Source organism: Podarcis muralis, chromosome 4 (assembly GCF_964188315.1).
Source record: "Podarcis muralis chromosome 4, rPodMur119.hap1.1, whole genome shotgun sequence".
NCBI classification, from domain to species: Eukaryota; Metazoa; Chordata; class Lepidosauria; order Squamata; family Lacertidae; genus Podarcis; species Podarcis muralis.
Window position 1 is genome coordinate 67,207,980 of NC_135658.1, and position 23,425 is coordinate 67,231,404.

General features: G+C 41.3%; 1 protein-coding gene across 11 annotated transcripts in view; it reads right to left on the reverse strand.

The window, feature by feature from the left end:
• The window catches only part of GLRA2 (glycine receptor alpha 2), a 115,460-nt gene that overhangs the window by 51,043 nt on the left and 40,992 nt on the right, over positions 1 to 23,425 (reverse strand). For 10 of the 11 annotated variants that reach the window (XM_028727652.2, XM_028727661.2, XM_028727651.2 and 7 more), the window contains 3 exons: positions 12,074 to 12,156; positions 9,293 to 9,430; positions 7,328 to 7,542 (listed from right to left, as the gene is read on the reverse strand). In XM_028727652.2, the coding sequence (XP_028583485.1) occupies positions 7,328 to 7,542; positions 9,293 to 9,430; positions 12,074 to 12,156 (436 nt within the window). The remainder of the gene's footprint in view (positions 1 to 7,327; positions 7,543 to 9,292; positions 9,431 to 12,073; positions 12,157 to 23,425) is intronic. The other variant, XM_028727656.2, reaches the window with a different exon arrangement.

Genomic DNA, 23,425 nt, shown 5'->3' on the forward strand with positions numbered 1-23,425 from the left:
CTTCATGCACTAACTAGCACTTACACATAGTTAGGTTTGACTGCAATTTCCTACACCAAGCCCCTCAGACAGTTCCCGACCTGGCCAACCCTCTGCCTCAGATACTTATTTAAAACTTGAGATGCTAGTGATTGAACCTGAGACCTTCTAGAGGCAAAGCATTCAAGAGCTATACCCCCCTCTCAATGACCTGGTTCAGTTTACATCCACATATATTTGACAGGTACAGCTGTCATTTTTTAATTGAGACGCAAGCATATTTGTAAGATGGCTATCTAATAATCCAAATATTGAACGAGGCTGACCAAATGAACCTGCTATATAGTTCATTACACCCACTCCATGCCTTTAAATGAGAAAAGTGCTCAGAGCAAATCGTCTAAACTGTGAACAGCTTTTACGGAAGCCTCATTAATGTATGGAAACTGTGAAGCTAATCAACTCTTAGAGCCATGTTTGGGGAATTTTACATTAACCAATTTGCTCCACTGCAGGTACTGCTCAGGAAGGCTTTTCACACAGAGAGTTTTTTGCGGCCTTGCTAAAATTATAAAGCATCTGTCTTTGCCCCAGTCATCCTAGAGAAACATGAATATCTTTTCCCCCAAAGATATGCCACCAAAGTCATGATAAATAGGCTACCACTATCAACACAACAGTAATATATTGCTCTTGTCTCTCGCTAGATAGGAGGAAAGGGAAAGCAAGTCTATGATATAAAATGGAAACCAGCAGATTTCAGGAGCGCTATTTCAGAGCTCCAGAAATAAGCAAAAGACAATATTTCTTGTTTCCATACTTAACTATCCTACAAAATATATGTACACAACAGGGCATACAGTTGCTTGAACCAAAATAGGAACCAGATAGGAAGCTATTGTTAGGAGATGTTTTTAGATTCTACAGGCTTATTCAGGGCGCCAGGCTTCTACAGGCTTATTCAAGGCATCAAAGAAATTGGGCTGTGGCCAGATGCAAAAGGGCTAGGATTGACTGAAAAAGCTTCTCGGTCCCCACTATATTCATCATCATTGGCTGTTTTATTTTCAACTACTTTCCTATTGGTCTCTAGCATACAGTTCACTTTCCTGACCCCCTGCAACTGCCACACAATGAACTGACATTTTCATTGACCTCTCCAAAACAACCCCAAGATCTCTTTCTTGGTATACCACTGTCCGTTCAGACCCCATCAGTGTGCATGTGAGGTCAGGGCTTCCTGCTTCAAAGTGCATCACGTCACCCTTGATTGCATATGTCATTTCAATGCCCATTCCCCCATTCTGACCATTGGCCATGGTGGTTGTGGCTGGTGAGAGCTAGAGGGCCACAAGTTCCCATCCCTGCTCTGGACCAAGTTAAAAAGCACTTGACCCAATCCAGATCCTTGGGGACCCCAAGCTCGTAGATCTCTCACTTGTGAGAACCATTCATTCACTCCTACTTTCTCTGTTTTGCATTCTTTAACCAGTAACTGATCCAAAAGCAGGTCTATCTGCTGACTGCTAAGCTTCATCAGGAGCGTATTTGAAAGCTCAAGTATACAGTGTCTTCTGGGTCACCCCTATCTTCATGCTTAGTGAAGCTCTCAAAGAACTCTAAAATAGACAGAGCTTTTAGACAGAGCGTACCTTGCCTTCAGTCAGAGCTCCGTTTGGATGACAACTAAATCTAAGCACAGTAAATTGACCGTAATTCATAATTCATCTGACAAGATCGTACAAGTAATTAGTGGAACAGACCTCTGCTGAAGGTGCATTCCTGTACTTGGGCTTCAGTCTTGGTGAAAATCTTCCTAGGTTACCAGCTGACATGACTAAGAAAGCAGGGAGTTGGAACAACAACAACAACAACAAAACAGTTATGATGGGTGAATGCTAAATTGGTTGATAGAGATGTAGTGAACACATAAGACGATAGCCACTAGCTTTTTATTTTTGAAACAAAGGAACAAAGATTTTGAGCAAGTCTACAAAAGGGTTTATTCAGACTCTAGCACAATACTTTTTCGTGTGTGTACGTAATGCAATTGAGCTATTTCTGTATGTTGTGTTGTGCAGAATGCAAACCTCTTTTTATTTTGGCACACTGCTGCTACAGTCTGCATGGAAACCATTGTCTTATTCAAAAGCTCCTTAATCCAAAATAAATGCTGACACTTCAGGTAACAATGGTTGGCAAAGAACAGTTTGTAAATCACAAGTAGAGCAAGTGTTTGCTTTGTACTGCGTACTGAATAGATACCAAAACCTGCCCTGTTCAGGTGCCTACTCCTCAAAGTGAACAAAAGCATCGTTATGTTTAAGCAGGCCTAAATGGTTCCAGTTATCAAAATGATACATATGGAGAAAAGGGAACCATAATCAAAGAGGACACAATAGGAGTGCTAAAGAATGACCTAAACATCAAAGCTTCATGAATGTGTACAGTCACTGGCAGTCTGCTCACAGTAGCCAGTCCCAGCAAGCGAATGCAATTACACCATAGAATCCAGACTTTCAAACACAAGATTGAAAAATGTATAGGTATTTATAACAGTGCAATTGCTGATCTTTTGTGAAATCCAAATAGTCTTTCTAGAGCCTTAAAAAGCCTTTATGACGTGGAATAAGGACAACTGGGTGGGCAGGTTGGGGGGAGAGTTCCATGTTACTTGTGTCACATTGTGCCTTAAAAATAGGTTCCCACTGAGGGGTTGTTCATCCCTTGGTATATATTTGGATCATTATTCAAATAACTGCTTAAGCAACCACCCAACAAAGGAACAAAAGTGGTGACAATCCCCAAATATGCATCATTCCCATGTATGTTTCAATATAACCTCAAAGTGTTCCACTCGTTGAATTACAAAAATTACAAAAATGAACCAAAATCAGGGATGAGGGAATCAGCAAGAGGAAAACTTGTGTTTTGTTCAGCCCAGCCCAGCCCAGGACAGGGCAGCCTGATAAAATCCATTTCAGTTTCTCTCTTTTCCAGTCTGAAGTCCACCTTCCACAATGCCACATCTGTTCATGATTTTTTTTTTGTCCTCATGAAAATTCATCAACATTTCCACAAATATGTATATGTGTGTGTGTGTGTGTGTGTGTGTGTGTGTGTGTATATATATATATATATATATATATATATATATATATATATATATTTCTTCTATACAATTTTTGCAAAGCATTTCTCCCTAACACAACACATTTCTGCATGTTATTTCCACTAATGTATTCATATTTTTTAGCACTTTGCCCTAGCATATGAATTGTTGTACACATCACTTGGTTGGAGAGGTGCATTGCAAAATTCAGGGCAATGCAAATTTTGAAATTTTGTATTGTTTCCGAAAGTGCAAATCTGGTAGACTCGCCTTTAAATGTGAACTGCACCAAAATTCTCCTTGATCCCTGCCCAGCAGTCATAAGGGACAATCTGTCAAGAGCTTGGAAGTGATTCAGGGCACCTCCAGACCATTTTTTTTTTTAAAAATTGGGCATTCACCCTAATTTGCTTGCACAAAGCTTACACAAAGGTTAGATGATTCCTGATCTTTACTGAGCATTTGTTCTGATTTGCTTGGAGTGAGGTTTACACACCACGGCAAACCATAGTGAATGGATTTCCATGAATGTGCCAGTCTCATCCACTTTGCTCCCTCTTTACTATGCGTGGCAGAAACAAACCACAATACCTGGTTGGATGTTATCTCAATATAGCTAAGGCTTGTTCTTGGCTTACTGACTATGATTTGTATAAACTATGGTCTCTGGTTATGATAAGCCAGGAATTGAGGTTTGTTCATCTCACATATTAGTGGGCAGTTTCTGTGTGTTCCTGGTAAATCATTCACTGTGCCATTCATCATCGCATGCAAACTAGGCCACTGAGAGGTAAAGCCTGTTTCAGGCCCAGCAAAAAGCAAACCAACCACAGTAGTATTCATGCATGAATGGGAAAAGGAGTTTGCACTACCATTTTTTGAGATACTAATTCTATTGTTGCTTTTAAACATCCGGCTTTACAACAAATTCTTTGGGGCTTTTTCAAGAAGTCCCAATATTGGATGTTTCAACACTCTCCCCAATGAGTTGAAGATGCACAGAAAGATGCTATAGAGTATATTTTGTGGATTAGTGTTTTCTCAGGCTAAAAACCAATGCCTATAATTATGCAACACACCTGTTGCTGTCGGTGCATTTCCATGGAAACCAGACACAAAGCCTTGGCATCTCGTGTTTAATTATATAGATGGAAACATATAGATCTAAAAATCTCAAAATCTTTGTATATTATGTAAGATCTTTAAGGTTACAAACTAACAAAGCAATCTTAAGCGGGGTGTGGGAATGGTAGATGACCCACTACTTTCTAAGCCCTGGCTGGGACAGGAGGAATTTATTCTTCTCCCACTGAAGCCAATGCTAGTTGTATTAAACCTGTACAATCCTTGTTGTATTAAACTTAGCACAGTAAAAACAAAACTTTAATACAAAATAATAGAAGGGCTGTAGCTTTGCTTGCATCAGATCCCGGGTTATCTGCAACATTCTCCAAGTAGGACTGGGAGTGTAAATCCTGGAGAGCAGCTGCCAGGGAGAGTGGACTGTGCAGAGCTAGATGGACCAATGAGCTGACCTCCTATGTTTCTACTAAGAAACGGACATTGACTATCTGTGAACATTTGCAAACTGGTTGTAGTTTGGTTGCCCAACTCAGTTACAGAATTGCACATCTAAGGTAACTAAAGGTGTAGGTAAAATGTTTTGGAAGCTTATTATAGAGAGCCATGTTTGACTGCATACAGCAATCCATCTTGAGAGAAGCAATCTCGATGTCTTCAGAACAGAACAGCATTAGCATCAGGGAATCTGACATGAAGAAGAGCAGTAGCTGTGAAATAAATAATCATGGCAGGCCCCCAAAGATACGGTTTAATGTTCTTCAACTCAACAAGTCCAGATTTAGAGGTTTCGATAATCCTTTTCATGTAATTAGAATGTCCCCTCCACCGTTACAAACTATTCTTTTAAAAATCATTCTTCTTTTTTCCTAGAATTACCGTATTTATTTGTCTTCAGTAGCTCATATAACAGGAAAATGTCTCAAAACAGTGCCTTCAAACTTTCCACACTGCTGTCAGTCAAAGGTAATTCCGCTAGCAATCATATTAAGTAAAGCAAGTCATAGCGTCTAGTTGTAGGTCTATTAAATCCATCATATAATCAGTAAAGAAGGTCCGCTATCTGGTTTGAGGTCCAGCCTCAATACACCATTGTGTCCAATCCCTTGCTACACAAAGTGGGGCTGCTGTTGAATTCAATGGGGCCTAACCCGAGTACGGCGGCATTGACTCTGGGAAACATTTATGTGTTAAATCAAGCATCAAATCAGAACCAATCCTATATTTAAACACTTACCTTCTTCCTCCTTGTAGGCCCTTCTTTAATTGCATCCAGCTATCACACCTTTAACATAATATTCCTTTACTCACCAGAAGGCATCTACAAGCAATCCATCATAAAGCCAGGCCAAGACACTTTTCTGCCCGCGGCAAAGAACAACATGGCACCCTCTCATTCAACATATAGAATCCAACTGGACTGCCAGGAGACTCTAAGTTCAACACTGGTGATTTGACAGTGTCTTCCATCTGGAGACAAGAGGCCAGCTTAGGAGTGAATACTTAGGAGCTGCAGCACCACACCCCAGTCATTTCTGTAGGCTGCCTAATTCTGGTCCTATCTGCTCCATACATTTCCCTGGGAAATGTAACAAACAATACTCAGCACCCTTAACAAATGGCAGTTCCCAGTATTCTTTGGGGGACACCATAGCTGTTTAAACTGGTATAGTGTAGATGGGGACTCTGCCTGGTAGTAAGGCCAGAGCCATGGGGAATTGTAAGCAAAGAATGCTGAACATTAAACCAAAGGAAAATGCCAATTAAACCTTGGCTGAACTAAAAGAGCCACATTAAGATGAAGGGTAAAATTAGCTATCTGCCAACACTCATCTAAATTGAGGAGGGGTCATAGCTGAATGTCAGAGCACATGCAGGAGGTTCCCTGTTCACTTAAAAGGGTCTCCAGTTTTAAATAGTCTCTCCGCCTAAAAGGATTGGGGAAATTGTTGCTTGGAAGCTATTGCCAGGCTGACTGAAAAATACAAGGCTAGAACAACCAATAGTCTCACCAGGAATAAAGCAGTTTCATGTTTTCTAAATTGTTTTCCAGATATAAAATGTCACATACATTTGTGAAGAAAATATAGAAGTATTTGCCATGGAACATTTCATTCCTTACAATCTGCATGTAAAACCACGTCTTCTGCAAAGCAAGCCACTCAGTTGAGCCAACAGTGATGAATCACCAGATTTTTCAGTGGTGTTTCATTTTTACCACCAGAAGAGCAACATCAACAAAATCTGTGCAATTTTCCAAGTTTCAGCAAAATATCCCATTTCAACAGACTACACCATCTTCAAATATAATTAAATGTGAGTCATTGCAGATCATGGCCTTGAAAGATGACCAAGCTGTGTGGAATCATTCAACTGCTTTTATGTGGGAAGTAGCAACCCCGTCATGCTCAGCTGAAGGTGTGAACAGAGCCTGCATACATATAAGCTGCTTGTTCATGGGCTCTGCATGTTCAATTGATGGAAAACCCAGTTCATGTTTGTTTTTGTAGCTGGAAGGACAAGGGAGCAGCAACAAAACTCCCTTTACTCAAAGGAGGAGGTTTTCCTAAATATAAGCGCACCATGATCCTAAACGTGTTCGTAACAGCATAAGTCACATTCATATCAGTCATGTTTCCTTCCATTTAAACATGCTTCAGAATCCAATGGAAACATTTTAAAAAGCATAATCAGCCCAATATACGTAGAGTTGTAAGGAAGGTTTCAGGAGATATAAATTAGTAAACAGAGGACAAGAACGCAATCAGAGAACTCACTTTTGCATTGTGTGGGTGCAACCATCGAACACTTTCATTGGCCCAAATCTGCCCATGCAATCCCAATGATTCTGTCTCCTCGTGTTGGACCAGCGTTCCTGTTAACCCCAGCATATGGCCTCCCAAGAGGAATCATGACCTTATCCTGCTCCTTCCATACGTAGCATTATATATTTTAACTCTCACCTCTTGCACACACAGACTCTCAGAGTAAAACGGACCAAATTCAAAGATCTCACCAGGGCAGAGCATATGGAGAAATAGGCCATCTGGCAATTAAAAGGCGTGAGAAAAATTAAGGAGCACGACACCAAAGATGATAGCGAAGATAGCATTCACTGCTTTCCATTAGCGAATGGGTTAAGCGGAGAATTCTTACTTTTGGAAGAGAAGCTCTGGAGCCTGAACTCTGAGTGGTCATTGTCAGGACTGTAGTGATGCCCAAGGCAACTCTGGCTGGAGCAGCATCCATGTTGATCCAAAAAGAAACCCAGGACAAAATGACGATCAGCAGGCTAGGAATGTACATCTGGATTAAATAATATCCCATCTGACGCTCCAAATGAAACTTTACTTCAATGCATGTAAATTTTCCTAGAACATGAAATTGCTTTTATAAATCATTTTTGTACATTTTAATCTTCTTTTATTATGAGCATAAATTAACTGCCTTAGGCACAGGGAGTTTTGAAATGTCTGATATTATTCCTTCCTTCCTTCCTTCACCAAGGACTTCAAAATCCTGCACAAATTCTTGTGGCTGGCATCCTATGTTGGTGGAGCGGACCTCAAGGTACTCACTTGACATTTTATATCACTTGACGCAATTTACTGTAACACATTTTTTCCATGGGGGGTGGGGATACACATTGTTTTTGCTGGATAGTCTATATATAGTTTTATTAATGTATAATGAGGTCTTTTGTAGTTTTATTCATGCTTTCAAATGGCAAACAATTTTTTATTCCTGAACAATCAGATATGAAATACTTGAATTGGGGCATTTGGCCTGATGTTTTCAGCAATGGGAGTTGCTGTGTCGAATAAACAAGCTCCATTAAAAAACTGGACAGTGGATTATATCTTTGACAATGGAAACTATCGAAGTCACCAATGCTTGTAATTAGTAACCCGACTTGGAACATAATACTTGGCTGCATTCCAAATTCAGCAATGCTTGGAGTGAACTAGTTCACCAAACTAGTCCAAAAATTTATGAACTACACCTGAAAGTAGTTTCCCCAACTGCAGGGTGTACAAAAACTGAATTAAAAATTAATTTTAGAGTAGAACTTTGAATGAGTTCTAGTTCTTCTTCTTTATCTGTTCCCTATCCCAACCCCAGCAGGAGACCTGGCTTCTTAGCTTTTTATTTTTTATTTTAAAAAAGAGATATGTGAACTGAACATTTATAATGAAACTTAGAAAGCAAAATGTGACGGCATCTTTCTAAGGCTTATTAGGCAGATACGGAGGCACTGCTGTAGCTAATGGTGCTTCGTCACTTAATCACTGTGGTAAAACAATCAGAAGGAAGGAATGTGAGGTAATTCAATTATCTTCTCAACTGAAGAGATTTGTTTTCTTCCAACAGGAACAGCTTTCAGTAGAAGTACAGGAAAAAAGCACACGATGGCTTGTGCCGTGTGACTGGCACAAATTAAACAGAGTAAACTTTTTTTGAGTATGGAAATTTTGGTGAAAGCCTCCACCTGTTGACATTCTGTCTGTCAGGCAATTTATAATACTTGTGTGCTGCCTCTTATTTACTTTTGAGCACAACAGCTTGCAAACAGTCTGAATGCTGATAATGTTGTCAGGGATGAACTTGAACTGAGCTAGTTCATTTTATATAAGAGGAACAAGCTCCTATTTGGATGGGATTAATTAAAACGAACTTTCCAGGCATTGCAATTGAGTGGCATTTCCCCTTAAAATGTATTTCCTGGTTCAAATTTAAAAACAACCTCTTTGTTTTCTGACCCTTTGGGGTGCAATGTAGTTCACATAATGAAATAGTAAAGAACTATTTCATAGAGAAATGCATACATCTATTGTTGGAAGAAGATCCTCGTATGTTCTTCAGATGTCTTGGACTACAACTCTAATGGTCTCTGGCCATTGGCCATGCTGGCCATTGTCTCTGGCCATCTGGCAATTGTCTCTGGCCATTGGCCATGCTGGCTGGGGCTGATGGGAGTCATAGTCCAAAACCTGGGGGACACCAACTTGGGGAAGGCTGTATAAAATGCATTTCTCGCCCTTCCACACCCAGCTTATATTTTACCCCTCTCACCCCATTTCGTTTCATCTGCAGAAGTTAAAAGAGTAAGCAAATGCTCACCAGTATTGTAATGTTTTGTGCAATAGCCAAGTTCTTTTTCTTCTTTCAAAATAAACTGTGGCAGAGTTAAGCCTTCTGCTACCTGCACTGGACCATCACTCATCCACTCAAATATCAGGTCATTCATAGTGTAGCCAACTAAAATAAACAAATTATCTTTGATTAGATAATATCGGAGTAGCACAGTCTAAAGGCAAGAGAGACAAATTATGGCAGTAAAAGCGCTCTTGGTTTTCAGTGGGAAAACATCAATGGCAGATACACTAAATTAACTCTTAAACAGCACTATAATCACTACCTTTCTCACAAAGTGACATGATAACAATGACTGTACACCTGCAGGATAAATAAGGGAAACACACAAAGATATCTATAAGACCATGTTTGAGGGAATCTATCATTCTAGCAGCCTTGTACCTTGTGTTGCTCTATAATTCTAAGAAACCAAAAAATCAGTGTAGTGGTTAAAATCAATGATGTTTTGAAAGGTTAGTCTACCATATTGATTCCAAATGGAATCCAATTGTATCCAAATATAGACAAAATCCTGCCCCTTGATCTCAGGAACCACCATGCAAAATTTGGTTACAATATTTTAAGAGGTGTCCAAGTGCACAGCGAACAAACAGCTTTCCAAAATAGAATAATAGAATCATAGAATCATGGAGTTAGAAGAGACCACAAGGGCCATCGAGTCCAACCCCCTGCAAAGCAGGAAACACCATCAGAGCACTCCTGACATATGGTTGTCAAGCCTCTGCTTAAAGACCTCCAAAGACGGAGACTCCACCACACTCCTTGGCAGCAAATTCCACTGTCGAACAGCTCTTACTGTCAGGAAGTTCTTCCTAATGTTTCGGTGGAATCTTCTTTCTTGTAGTTTGGATCCATTGCTCCGTGTCCGCTTCTCTGGAGCAGCAGAAAACAACCTTTCTCCCTCCTCTATGTGACATCCTTTTATATATTTGAACATGGCTATCATATCACCCCTTAACCTCCTCTTCTCCAGGCTAAACATGCCCAGCTCCCTTAGCCGTTCCTCATAAGGCATCGTTTCCAGGCCTTTGACCATTTTGGTTGCCCTCCTCTGGACACGTTCCAGTTTGTCAGTGTCCTTCTTGAACTGTGGTGCCCAGAACTGGACACAGTACTCCAGGTGAGGTCTGACCAGAGCAGAATACAGTGGCACTATTACTTCCCTTGATCTAGATGCTATACTCCTATTGATGCAGCCCAGAATTGCATTGGCTTTTTTAGCTGCCGCATCACACTGTTGGCTCATGTCAAGTTTGTGGTCAACCAAGACTCCTAGATCCTTTTCACATGTACTGCTCTCAAGCCAAGTGTCCCCCATCTTGTATTTGTGCCTCTCATTTTTTTTGCCCAAGTGTAATACTTTACATTTCTCCCTGTTAAAGTTCATCTTGTTTGTTTTGGCCCAGTTCTCTAATCTGTCAAGGTCATTTTGAAGTGTGATCCTGTCCTCTGGGGTGTTAGCCACCCCTCCCAGTTTGGTGTCATCTGCAACTTTGATCAGGATGCCCTTGAGTCCATCATCCAAGTCGTTGATAAAGATGTTGAATAAGACTGGGCCCAAGACAGAACCCTGTGGCACCCCACTAGTCACTCTTCTCCAGGAATATATATACAGAGGGGCCACAACTTATATATCTCCAGAAATATATATACAGAGGGGCCACAACTTATGAGTAATTTATTTACACAATGGCAGCTTTGCACCAGTGGAAGGAAAAATAAGTAAATAAGTAAGTAAATAAATAAATAAATAAATAAATGTAGAGCCCAGCGAATGGTGGGGGGGGGGGGAGTCTGGGATGGCCACCGTCTTCCACTGAGCATGCAGTTTTGGGAGGGACACATATGGAGTAGGGAGGGAAGGAGGAGATACCCGCCTAGCCAGCCAGATCAACTGAAACAACCCTAGCGATCAAGGGGGTGAAAAATGTCACAGCCAGATCTCCCTCACATCCAATGCTTCACTCATCCCCTCCTCTCCAGCCTCTGTTTCTGCTGCTCATTCTGGACTGCTCTCTGCCATAGTCTCTTCCTGCTCACTAAGCCCTGTTACCTCTTCAGCTGCTGATACCTCCTCCACCCAGTCTGTTCCCTCTTCTCCCTCTGACCACTTGTTGTCATCCCACCACTCATCCCCTTCTTCCCTTGGGGGTTCCTGGTGTCTCCCACCACTCCTCTAATCCAGCCAGTCCATGACAGTCGGCTTCTGTGTTCCATCTTGTGTTCCATCTTGTCCTTTGCTTCAGAAAGCAAAATGTCTTTGGCACCCAAACAAAGTTGACCTTGCGTATGCATAGCATGTGCACTGACACCGGGAAATAACTGCACCCTGAAAAGGCACCTATGTGGACAGAGAGCAAACAAATGTGTCTAGAGGTGAGGACAAATGGCTCAGCAGAGTTTGGAACACTCACCATTTGGGGAGAGGGGGAGGGAAAACCTCCCAAGGTAAGGAGCTAGCGCATTGGGCTCTGTGGTCTGAAAATACCCTTAGTGCTTAGGCTATCTAACAAGCATCATTAAAATGTGAGAGGGGCAATTTAAACCTGGTTAGATGGAAGCAGCAGCAGTTATTGCAGAGTTCTGTGTCAGCAGAAAAGGCGCGCCAGCAGCATAGTGTAAGAGAACATGAGGTTGTAGCAGCATAAAAGTGACATTAAATGCTGACATTTCAAGCAGTGCAATCATACATGGACACACACACACACACACACACACACACACACACGGCATCTGATTACTTACAGCTCTCTAGCTGCATCGTACATGTTTGTACATCCATTGGAAAGTTCTTCAGGTCCATGGGACACGATAAGGTTAATGTTAGCCTAAAGGAGTGCAAAAGAGATTTAATTACGTTTAGTAAGCATGGAATTATAAACAAAAATGGGATTCTTTTAAATGAGCCATTGTTAAATGAAAAAGATCAAAGCCTGTATCCGTCTATTAGTTCTGATGGCGAAACGAGGTCAGTATGCCAGATGTTGCTTATCTTAAGAGCTGCTCTTTCACAGACAAGTCCCTTTGAACTCCAAAAAATAGTTGTCTGCTTCCAATGTACCCTCATATATATTTTAAACGAAGTGGCAAACTGAATTAAAAATCTTTTTTTTCTGTTGCAAATTAACTATACGCCTCTCCTTGCAAATTGCATGCTAGAGCGGATTTAGATGGAAACCAATCCTACGAATGCCATTCGCATTTTCTTGACCTCTTTTAAAAACATGTGCACATTACAGTCAAGAAACCGCTATTAAGAGTTGATCAAGAAAGAGGCACGCTATTACAAACAGAATTGTTAGTATCACACTGAGTGGATGGGCAGTAGTGAAATCAAATTTAAATTTGAGTCCAAACCTGGGCTGCACCTTTTTTATTATTATTCTTTGTTATACCAGGACAAGGACTTTCAAACTGTTCAGATTAACAAATCACTAGAAAAAACAAATGTAGTGTTACACTTCAGTGATCAGAAAGTCAAAGCCTTCCAGGAATGTCTTATTAATGAGGATTAATGGGGATCAAGCTTGGTTACTGTAATGTCCCTAGAGTTGGATTCCTGGTCTTCAGTGAGGAGGACAAGGGCATTGAAACAGAAGGGGGAAACCCTAGAAGTACATCAACCCAATGAGCCATTGGGTTGCCTGTGCCCCAGCCTACGGATGCGGTGTTGCTCTTTTCAGACTCAGAGGACCCCATCACAAGTCTTCTGTGCTCTGTTGCAGTAGGAAAGTGATGGCGTGTTAGGGCCCTTTAACTGAAAGGCACCCTCTAGTGAGGGCGGGGTGATCAGCAGGGATGCATATGCTGCTGCTAGATAGGCTGCTCACTGGAAGGACAGATCCTGAAGCTGAGGCTCCAATACTTTGGCCACCTCATGAGAAGAGAAGACTCCCTGGAAAAGACCCTGATGTTGGGAAAGATGGAGGGCACAAGAAGGGGACGACAGAGGATGAGATGGTTGGACAGTGTTCTGGAAGCTACCAGCATGAGTTTGACCAAACTGCGGGAGGCTGTGGAAGACAGGAGTGCCTGGCGTGCTCTGGTCCATGGGGTCATGAAGAGCCGGACACGACTAAACGACTAAACAACAACAACAAGAAGAAAATAGGCTGCTAGTCTGATGCTCAGTATGAAGCAACATCCGAGCCCTGCCCTACATTCATTCGGATCCTGGCCTTGCAGTAGGTCATGCCGTGCCTGAGGTCAGTGCCTGTCTCAGAACAGCTATTTGGAAGTGAGTCCCACAATGTTTAGTAGGGCTTACTCAGGCAAGTTGGCAAACTTATGCATACTTACTTGAGGCTATGCCCCACTATACGCAGTGGGATTTACTTCTGAGTAAACATGCAGAGGATTACACTGCACATCCAGTAAAATAATTGAAAATTTACACAAACCAAATGCTTGGGGGCAGGGGAGTTTACAGATTATTGTACAGAAATAATAATTCACTTAAATGATGGGGAAAACTACATACCATGTTCCTCTGTCTGCATGTCTTAGAATTCAGTTTATCTATGGAACAGCAGATGAGCTCATCATGGCAAAGGCTAGCTATTTTTTAATATTAAGAATTAGTGTGGAATATACAGTGACCTTTTTTACCTGTCAGACATTTCTATTGCATGTAATCGATGTCCCATTTGTGTTACATATGTTTATTTGTGAGGGAGATTGTATAATAATAATAATAATAATAATAATAATAATAATAATAATAATTTGTACTCCGCCCATCTGGCTGGGTTTCCCCAGCCACTCTGGGCTGCTTCCAACAAAGATTAAAAATACAGCAAAATGTCACACATTAAAAACTTCCCTGAACATGGCTGCCTTCTGATGTTTTCTAAATTTCAGGTAGTTGTTTATCTCTTTGACATCTAGTGGGAAGGCGTTCCACAGGGTGGGTGCCACTACCGAGAAGGCCCAAAATAAAATATTGTTGAAGGTAAAAAAGAATTTTTCTGACATGCTTTATGAGTAATTGCCACCTAACCTGGAAGAGATCTCGACTTAGTTTTTCTCATGGTTTTGCAGCATAGGTCAAAAGCAAAATATCCTTTAGACAGGTTTGCATTGACAAACTGAACTAAAAAAACAGGGATATTCCACTGTGAGATGGATATCTTTCCTTAGGCAGATATTTATTCAACAGATGAGAGACAGCTCTCCTCATGGGGAAAGCCCTTTGCTAGGCTATCCCTTCTCAGTGGAACACATGGGAGAAAGTTCAGCAATCTCTAAGGAATGAGCGCTTGTCTGAAACATAAATCCACTCAGCCCAATTCAGTGCTTGACAAAACATCCACACATTTATAATGAAGGTCTCCCAGCATTAACAATGTTGGATGAGCAATAATATTCAGGATCATTTGCAAATCCACTTATCTGTGGATTTTCCTCCTTATTGCAGCTTATTCCATAACATCTGACTTCCTAACATAAAAAGCTTGCTCTGCTAAAAGACGATCCTTCCAGATGCTGCATATTTCAATGAAAGTAATAATTGCCCTCCAAACAAATGGTGCCGCAGCTAGGGTAAGCTAAAAAGAACAGAGAAAAAGAAAGTGCAAGTGAATCTATGGGCACTTGCAGACTGTCTCTATATCTGGGTAGAATGCAATCACATATGGACAAATTCAGGTTGCACAATTATAGTTGAATTGGAAGGTCTTGTGCAACAAACCTGGTTCCCTAAAACCTAGTTTCTTTATTTGGCAATAAAGAAAGTCATAGGGAAACACACTGGAAAGTGTGGGATAATTCTGGCTTCGACACAATGTAATCTGAGCTTGGTGCAAACAAATCAGAATGAATCCTCAATAAACAGGTCTTACGGAAGAACCCCTTTGGGTTCAGTTTGATGTATTGTGGGTGATTTTCTAGCTGTGAGATTGAATAAGAACTTCAGAAATGAGAAGCTTAGTACAGTGGTACCTCGGGTTACATATGCTTCAGGTTACAGACTCCGCTAACCCAGAAATATTACCTCAGGTTAAGAACTTTGCTTCAGGATGAGAACAGAAATCGTGCAACGGCGGTGCAGCGGCAGCAGGAGGCTCCATTAGCTAAAGTGGTGCTTCAGGTTAAGAACAGTTTCAGGTTAAGAACGGACCTCCAGAACGAATTAAGTTCTTAACCCGAGGTACCACAGTACTAAGGAACTGTAGCACATGGGGACAAACAAGTAAAGGTTATTCTGTGTGGAAAACAGAAAAACCAGGCTGAGAAGCACTTTAAAGCCTAGCCAGAAAGGAGGTAGCACAGAGCCCTTTAGTTTACAAAAAATAAGTGAAAAATAGTAATGTCTAAATAAAATTAAACCATTTAACGGACTAAAATGCAACACAGAGAGAACTAGCACGTTGTCAAGCACCAAACATCCCACTGGCTATTAAAAGAGAAATGGTAACACCTTTAGAATGAATGTATTTTTCTTTGCAAGATAACATGTTCAGCAGCCAAGACAGCCGGCTGTTTGGATAGCAACCACAACTCTCCCTCTTCACTTGCCTCAACACGTTTTCTTCCCATCTGCTTGGAACAGTGTTCAGATTTGTGTCTCCTGTAGGCAACTATACTGCAGGTAGGTGAGACCTGCCATTAGATGACGGCTGCCTCTTTTTCTTGCTGTTGCAGCCCATGGGGAAGAGATGTAGCTCAGTGGTAAACCCCTTACTTTGTATGCAGAGGGTCCCAGGTTTGATCTCTAGCTAGCGGTTGACCTGGGAGAGACTCCCTGCCTGAAATCCCAGAAAAGCTCAATGCCAGCGAGTGTAGACAGCCCTGAGCTTGATGGGCTGAGTTTGAGTCATTCCTATTCTCCTAGAGCAGCCTTCATCAACCTGGTATCACCTAGATTTGCAGCTCTCATCAGCTCTGACTATTGGCCATGCTGTCTGGGGCAACAGGCAGAAGTTCTTTTGTTTAAAGTTCAATATATTTTACACATCATCATCATAACTATATATTTATTTATACCCCGCTCTTTATCCTGACAGGGACTTCAAGGTGGCAAGAGACATTGAAACAGTGCTGAGTTCAATGGAGTTTTCTTTCAGGGGGAAAAAAATGTTTCCAAATTCCAACATGCCCACCATCAGAGCACATTTACGCTATGACTTGTCATCGGATCCTGATAAATTGAGTATTATGCTACAGTATTTACTGCTTCTCTTTGGGGAGATATACATGTATCAGCACAGCTGCCTCCCATGGGCACTCCTTGGGAGTGTGATTATGGAGCTGTTATGAAAAGCTCCTTTATCATTTACTGGTTTATACACTTTATTCCTAACATATAGAAAATAAAGTTCGCTTTTATTTAATTAATGCAGGAATGCCTTCTCCCCAGTGCAACGGAGTGCTTTATAAACTTAGAAACAAATTCAACAGTCACCCTACTATTACACAGAGGCTCATTTGAACGAGATTGCACTTGATGCCTCATAAATATTGATGTTTCTGAGAATGTTCCCTCAAACACACAGCAATGTTCATACAGCTTCACTTCACTTTGCATAGCACATAATGGAGCGGTGGCGAAAACAGAAAGCAGGGCTCTTTTCTTTTTAAAAGTGTAATAAAATATGCTGTAATGAGTCACTGCATGTGGTATGTCAAAGGAATGTAGCATCTATCTATCTATATCATCTATATCTATATCTATCTATATCTATATCATCTATCTATCTATCTTCCATTATCCCTTCAGAAAATCCATGAAATTAAATTCAAATATGGTTGTGGTTAGTAGTTAAAACTAATATAAGCTGTTTCTGCTTTAAGGTTTTACATTTTGATTTTGTTTTATTGCCTTAGTGCATCTCAGGATAAACACTGGACATTTGCCTTCTCTTTACAATAGCCAGCAATTTCAAAACTGAAAGTGCAAACAATATATCTATGTTCAATGAAATGTGGATCACACTTCTGAGTTTTATGCTACCTGTATGCAACCTTTTCCAGCACCAAAATGGCAGGGAATCTCCTGCCTATTCAGAAGGTCAATTTGTGAATTGGACCCAGTGGCCACGACCTCTAAGCTCAGCCACATGTTTCCTTTCAACAAAGACCATTGCTGCCATGCCAGTTCCTGCTTTCCCCATACAAAACTTACAGACTTGTAATATGTAGGATGGTGTCTGTCACTCTGATAGGTGGAACCAGTTCGATACATTATGCTGCCTGAGGCAAAGGCAGCTGCCTTCACCTTCCATGTACAAGAGGCCAGTGATAGGATATCATCCTCCACTGCACCCTAGGCAGCAGGCTAGTTTAAGGAGTCCAGGACAGGTCATTTGCATGCAAAACTCTGCCATCTAACAGAGGAAAGCAGCTTGGGGGCTGCCACCATTTCCCACCAAAATTTACTCTCTCACTCCGTCTAATAGTAGAGCCAGTGCTGATGATGGGAAGACTATGTCTGCGAGTAGAGGGAAGGGTGGTAGAGAACAAAGAAGCCTCAAGGGTGCCGCAGGTCTACATTATCTGTATTAATGGGCCATTATGGAATTAAATTCAGAACCTCTTATATTATCAGTTGGAACATAGTTGCACCTTCAAACTCTTTTGTCACTTCCTTTCAGTTTCTGTCTGACATTATTCCAGCAACAAACCGCTTACTGTTGGCGTGTGGGGTTAACCTACACATAAAATGAGTAGGAGTTTTATTTATATATAAAAATATGTTATGATACAAAAGCAATGACAGGCAACCTTCTATAAAAATGAAAGCCATAGCAGCACCCTTCAAGCTGGTTTGACAATGAATCTTATTTACACATCAGTGGAACACCAAGGTCCTGTAAATAACTGGAGAATAAGGGAACAGCCTTCAGTTATCTCACCTAATGTGGGGATTAGGAAGGATGCTTTCCTTTTATGGTGCCCTAAGCACTGATGCAAGAGGGACGTGGGTGGCACTGTGGTCTAAACCACTAAGCCTATGGCTTGCCAATCGGAAGGTCGGTGGTTCAAATCCCTGTGATGGGGTGAGCTCTCGTTGCTCGGTCCCAGCTCCTGCCAACCTAGCAGTTCAAAAGCACATCAAAGTGCAAGTAGATAAATGGCTACTGCTCTGGCAGGAAGGTAAACGGCGTTTCCGTGCGCTGCTCTGGTTTGCCAGAAGTGGCTTAGTCATGCTGGCCGCATGACCCAGAAGCTGTCTGCAGACAAATGCCGGCTCCCTCAGCTTATAGAGCAAGATGAGCGAGCAACCCCAGAGTCGGTCATGACTGGACCTTACAGTCAGGGGTACCTTTACTTTTACCTTTAAGCACTGATGCTACTTTGCAGCCCGAGAACAAGTTAATTCACATGTTTTGCCTTAGCCCTTCTTCAAGAGCCGCTCAAGAGATTCTGCTGCCTGAGGCAAAGGACAAAACGCACATGCACACACATACTGATGGCAATAGAACTGGCCCTTGAATCTGACTTAAGCACTTGCTATGGGACAGCGTCTCCCACTGCACTTGAGACAGCAAACAAGCTTGCAGCGCTAGCTCTAGCCAACTTTTATCTCACATACTTTAAAATAGTTCAACACTCTTCTTGCCTCTCCTTCTCTACACTTTGTTGGTTAAATAAATGACTCTTCTGCCAGTCCTCATAAGAATCTACCATTAGCATCTCTCTGTAGCTCTCTAAAATATTTTCAGTTTGTCATTATCTTCATGGAAGTCTGGTACCACACAATATCATTAAAAAGGAAATATCCTATGTATGGAGCAGAGCTATGCTATTACTGCTCCCCAAAACGGAAATAATTTGCTTCGGTTTGTTTAAGTCTCATGGCACTTATTTACAAATCAGACTAATGGGAACATTTGTTGTTGCATTTTAAATCTACCATTGGCTATGCTGCCAAAAGGAATATTTTGCATAGGACACGGATCACCAGAAGTTACTACCAGTTCATGCCAGATGCAAACCATTGTCGGTTAGACTTTTATGTACACAGATGTGTACTTTGGCCTGTATCCAGTAAGCATTCTCCAAAAAGCCTATTAATACTGATTTCCATAAGAAACTGTCTGCCAATTTTTTAAAAAAATCTTTCCAGCCAAGAATAGTGCTCTCTACATACAAAATTATATATGGGCTCTGCCAACATATCTCCAATTTTTAATTAAATATAGCATGCTCATTTTTTGATAGAAACGAAGCCACCGAGTGAGGAAGGATTTAAAGCAAAGGCATTTTGAGTTTCAAAAGAAAAGCTGTTACTTTCAGGATATTTAAATCATTTTCTGCTGCTTTGCAATATGAAGTGTGACTTCAAAATGTTGCGGGCAAAATTCCGGTTCTTTGATGGTATGCCTGATAGCTTCAGTTCTGTAATGCACAGTCAGTTTTCTGGGATCTCTGCATATAAACCTAGCAATGTTGCAGGATCCATATGTGAGTCAGTTATCAAAAGTAGTTATCCCTGCTCTCATGTGCTTCTTGTCTTTTCCTATTGATTACTGTTTAAAGTAGCAATTGGAGCCAAAAGGTTAGTCAGATAAATGTCCTGCAATGCTCCAGTGCTGAGTTTGGCATGGTACTCTTCACAACAACAGGGCCAGCAGGAGGGTCAGTGCTCAACAGATGGAGCGGAACTGACCTCTGGTTGTGGGCAGGACTTATATTCCACATTCTGGCCTAAGGCACTATTTCTGCCATTGTATAGGCCTATAGGCCGGGGGGGGGGGGGGGGGGAGAGATTGTCCCCGCAATGTTGCCATGCCCTGCAGCTCCTTTTTGGACTCTTGGCCTCTTGGAGCTCTGGCCCAATGGTTGCCAGTGGCTTGAATTAATTAATTTTATAATGAATGATTTTAGAATGTTGTTTATGCTGTACTTTTGTACTGTTTTATTGTTGTTAGCCGCCCTGAGCCCGGCTTCGGCTGAGGAGGGCGGGATATAAATAAATTTTATTATTATTATTATTATTATTATTATTATTATTATTATTATTATTATTATTAAAGGGCTATACTTGTCACCAGAGGGCTCTGCAATAAGAGCTCTATGAGCTTTTGGTTGGGAGTTGGGGGAGCCAAATCAAGCACTAGGCTGACTAGCCCCTGTCATAGGCAGGGACTTGGCTATCACCCTGTGGCACCTGTCCTGTCACCTCAAGTGAGAGAGCGCTGTGGTGATAAAAAGATACGATGGCAAGGGTTGGTGCTGGCTTTTATACATACATGCTCCACCCCCAATGACTTGTGTGAAGAGTGTAAGTTCTAGCTAAGGTGTTTGACGCATTTGCACATGCAAGTCATCACTTGATGTTACAGTCATCAAGTGACGAACTTGCATGTGTGAATTGGCCCCAAGTACTCAGTAATCAAGTGTACAAAAAGGATGTGATGTATGTGTGAACCATTCCTGTGACATCTAGCAAAAGCGCTTTAACTCTGTTGAGGCAGGCTCCATCAATTAGCATTTTCTGTATTTTCTTATTCTTCAAGCCCACTTTCATTATTCCGGGAGGCTATTTCAAGCCTCAGTGGAATGCTTTACATTTTTAAAAAGTCATTCCAAAGAACAAGGAATTTCATACAATTTTGCCTGAGGATAATTGAATCATTTTTCTTGTGCTGGGCTTAGAAAAATGAAATCGAGAAAGGAACGTTCCCCTGAGAAGGCAAGATCTGTGTTGCCTTCTAAAAAAGAAAAAAAGGCAACCTGTCAATGTCATCAGGGCACAGCCAATATCACTGTACAACAGGAGAGAGGAATATACACAAAATACTTAGCTGTTTGCAGAGTAAAGAATGACTTTTAGTCATGATAATGACCTCTGCCCTCTTACTTTGCTAATCTCTTCCATGATAAAGCAGTGTTACTAGGGAAGTTAAAATCCTCTTAAATTCTAACATTAGATTATAGAACAACATTAAAGTCATCAAGCTGAAGCTCTTGCTCTCGCTCTCTTTGTTACACACACACACACACACACACACGCACAGATTAACAGACCCATATACATTGCAGATCTGAGATATTCTCTGGAGTTCTGAACATTGTGTGTTACACATGACAAAGACATTCCCTGGGATGAGGAAGCACTGTGCAGGAGCAATCGTTTCGAAGAGGCAAACAAACAGGAATGTTCTGCTGAATTGTGCCCACTGTCATCATCCCAGTTTGCACCAACTAAAGATTTAGCACCTAACTTTCTAGAAAACATACTGATGCTAACTTCATATGAGACCTTTAAGCGTTTGGTTTCTTGCAAAGTAGAAGAGTGTGAAGGGATCCTAGACTTTGTTCATAAAACCCTTTGGTTCTTTACCGTTTCTTCCAACCATGTATTTGAACAAGAACACAGAATCACAGAGTTGGAAGGGGGCTTGTCAGCCATCTCATTCAACACAGGAAATCCAAAACTGGATCATTCCTCAGCACATGGCTGGCCAGAAGTCTCTGCCTGGAGGTCTCCAGCAAGGGAAAGCAGGCCATCCTTCTAGGAAACTGGTTCCATTTTCAAACTGCTCTTTCCATCAGTAAGTTATTCCTAATGTTCAACCAAAATCTGCCCTCCTACAATATAAGGTCCTTAGATCTGTTTTTGGCCTTTGTGGCAGCTGTGGCAGATAGCTTTTTTTTTTTTTTTTGCCCTTCCAAATGACAGCCCTTCAGGTATTTGAAGAAGGCAGTCATGCCACCCCTCAGTATTCTCTTCTCCAGGCTATGCATCCTTAGTTCCTTAAATCCTTTAATCACAAGACTTGCTTTTCATGCCTCAGACCAATATAGCCCTTCTCTGAGCCCATTCCAAATTGTCAAAATCCTTCCTAAAGCATGGGGCTCAGAACTGGATGCTTTACTTCATGTGAGGTCTGACTTATTTAACACCAGTCGAACTAACAGGACAATTGCTTTTCATGGCTTGGAAACTAGGATTCTTACTAATATTAGCCCTTTGTGCAGCTGTATCACACGGCTGACCTATGACCTTGTGATCAACTACAATCCCAAGATCCCTTTTATATGTACTACTGCCAAGCCGCATGTTCCCCATCTTCTTCTGTGTGTTTGATTTGTTTGTTTCAATACAGAATGTTGTAATGTTCTCTGTGGAATTTGATTTTATGATATTTGGCCCATAACATTTGTCCTTGTAGGATCAGACCTAAGGTCCATCAAGTTCAATTCCACTGTTCCAATCATGACCAGGCAGATGTTTTTGGGAAAAACACCAACTAGGTACAAATTCATTCTTTAGATGTCATGGCAAGGCATCAAGAGATCTATTCTCTATCCATTTGTCTAATCCCCTTTCCAATAAAGAAGAGAATACTGCCAATTGTTTTCTGGCAAATCAGGTGCACATTTCAAAATTTCTCTCCTTCTTCAGGGCAAGAGAGATGCTGTAAAAAGCTTCTGTCCCAAAGTTTGTAATAAATTTAGGAAACATTTGTAACTAGTCTATGCAGTCTGTCCTGTTCCAGCCAACATGGCCCTTCAACAAAGCCATGTTAATGACCAATTGTGTGAAGAGGCACTTTCTTTTGCCTGTCTTGAAGCTGCTGCCAAACTACCTCGTGTTAATTATGCTCTCCTGAGTTGCATGTGCCAAGAAAAGGTAAGGCTGGAACAGACAGAGAAAAACAGGTCCAACTGACCTGTTTACTCAGCATCCATCTTTATTGGCTTGCACAAACCTTATGTTCTGATAAGTTTACAGGCAACAAGCACAATGCATTCATCATGATTTGTTTGCAAGGCACTTTTACATCTACCTGTTAATTATTCATTCATTCCACACTTTTCATGCTTTCCCCCATCGCTTTCCAAACTGTGGCTGCAAACATGCCATACATTTAAAGCACAATGTTGCCCCCAAAGAACCCTGGGAGCTGTAGTTTAGTGCCCCCCCAGCTACATTTTCCAGTTCACTTAACAAACTACAGTCCCTTGGTTCTTTGAGGAAGATCATGTGCATTAAATGAATGCAGCCTGTGTTTAAAAAGAAATGGGTTTGGGCAACAGACCACTTTCATTCACTTTAATTGTGCAAACCTAAAGTCCCAGTTTGCATTTGAATCCTTCCTGCAAAATACAGAGAATCTGGAGCCACCCAAAGAGAGAAAGAAGAGGATG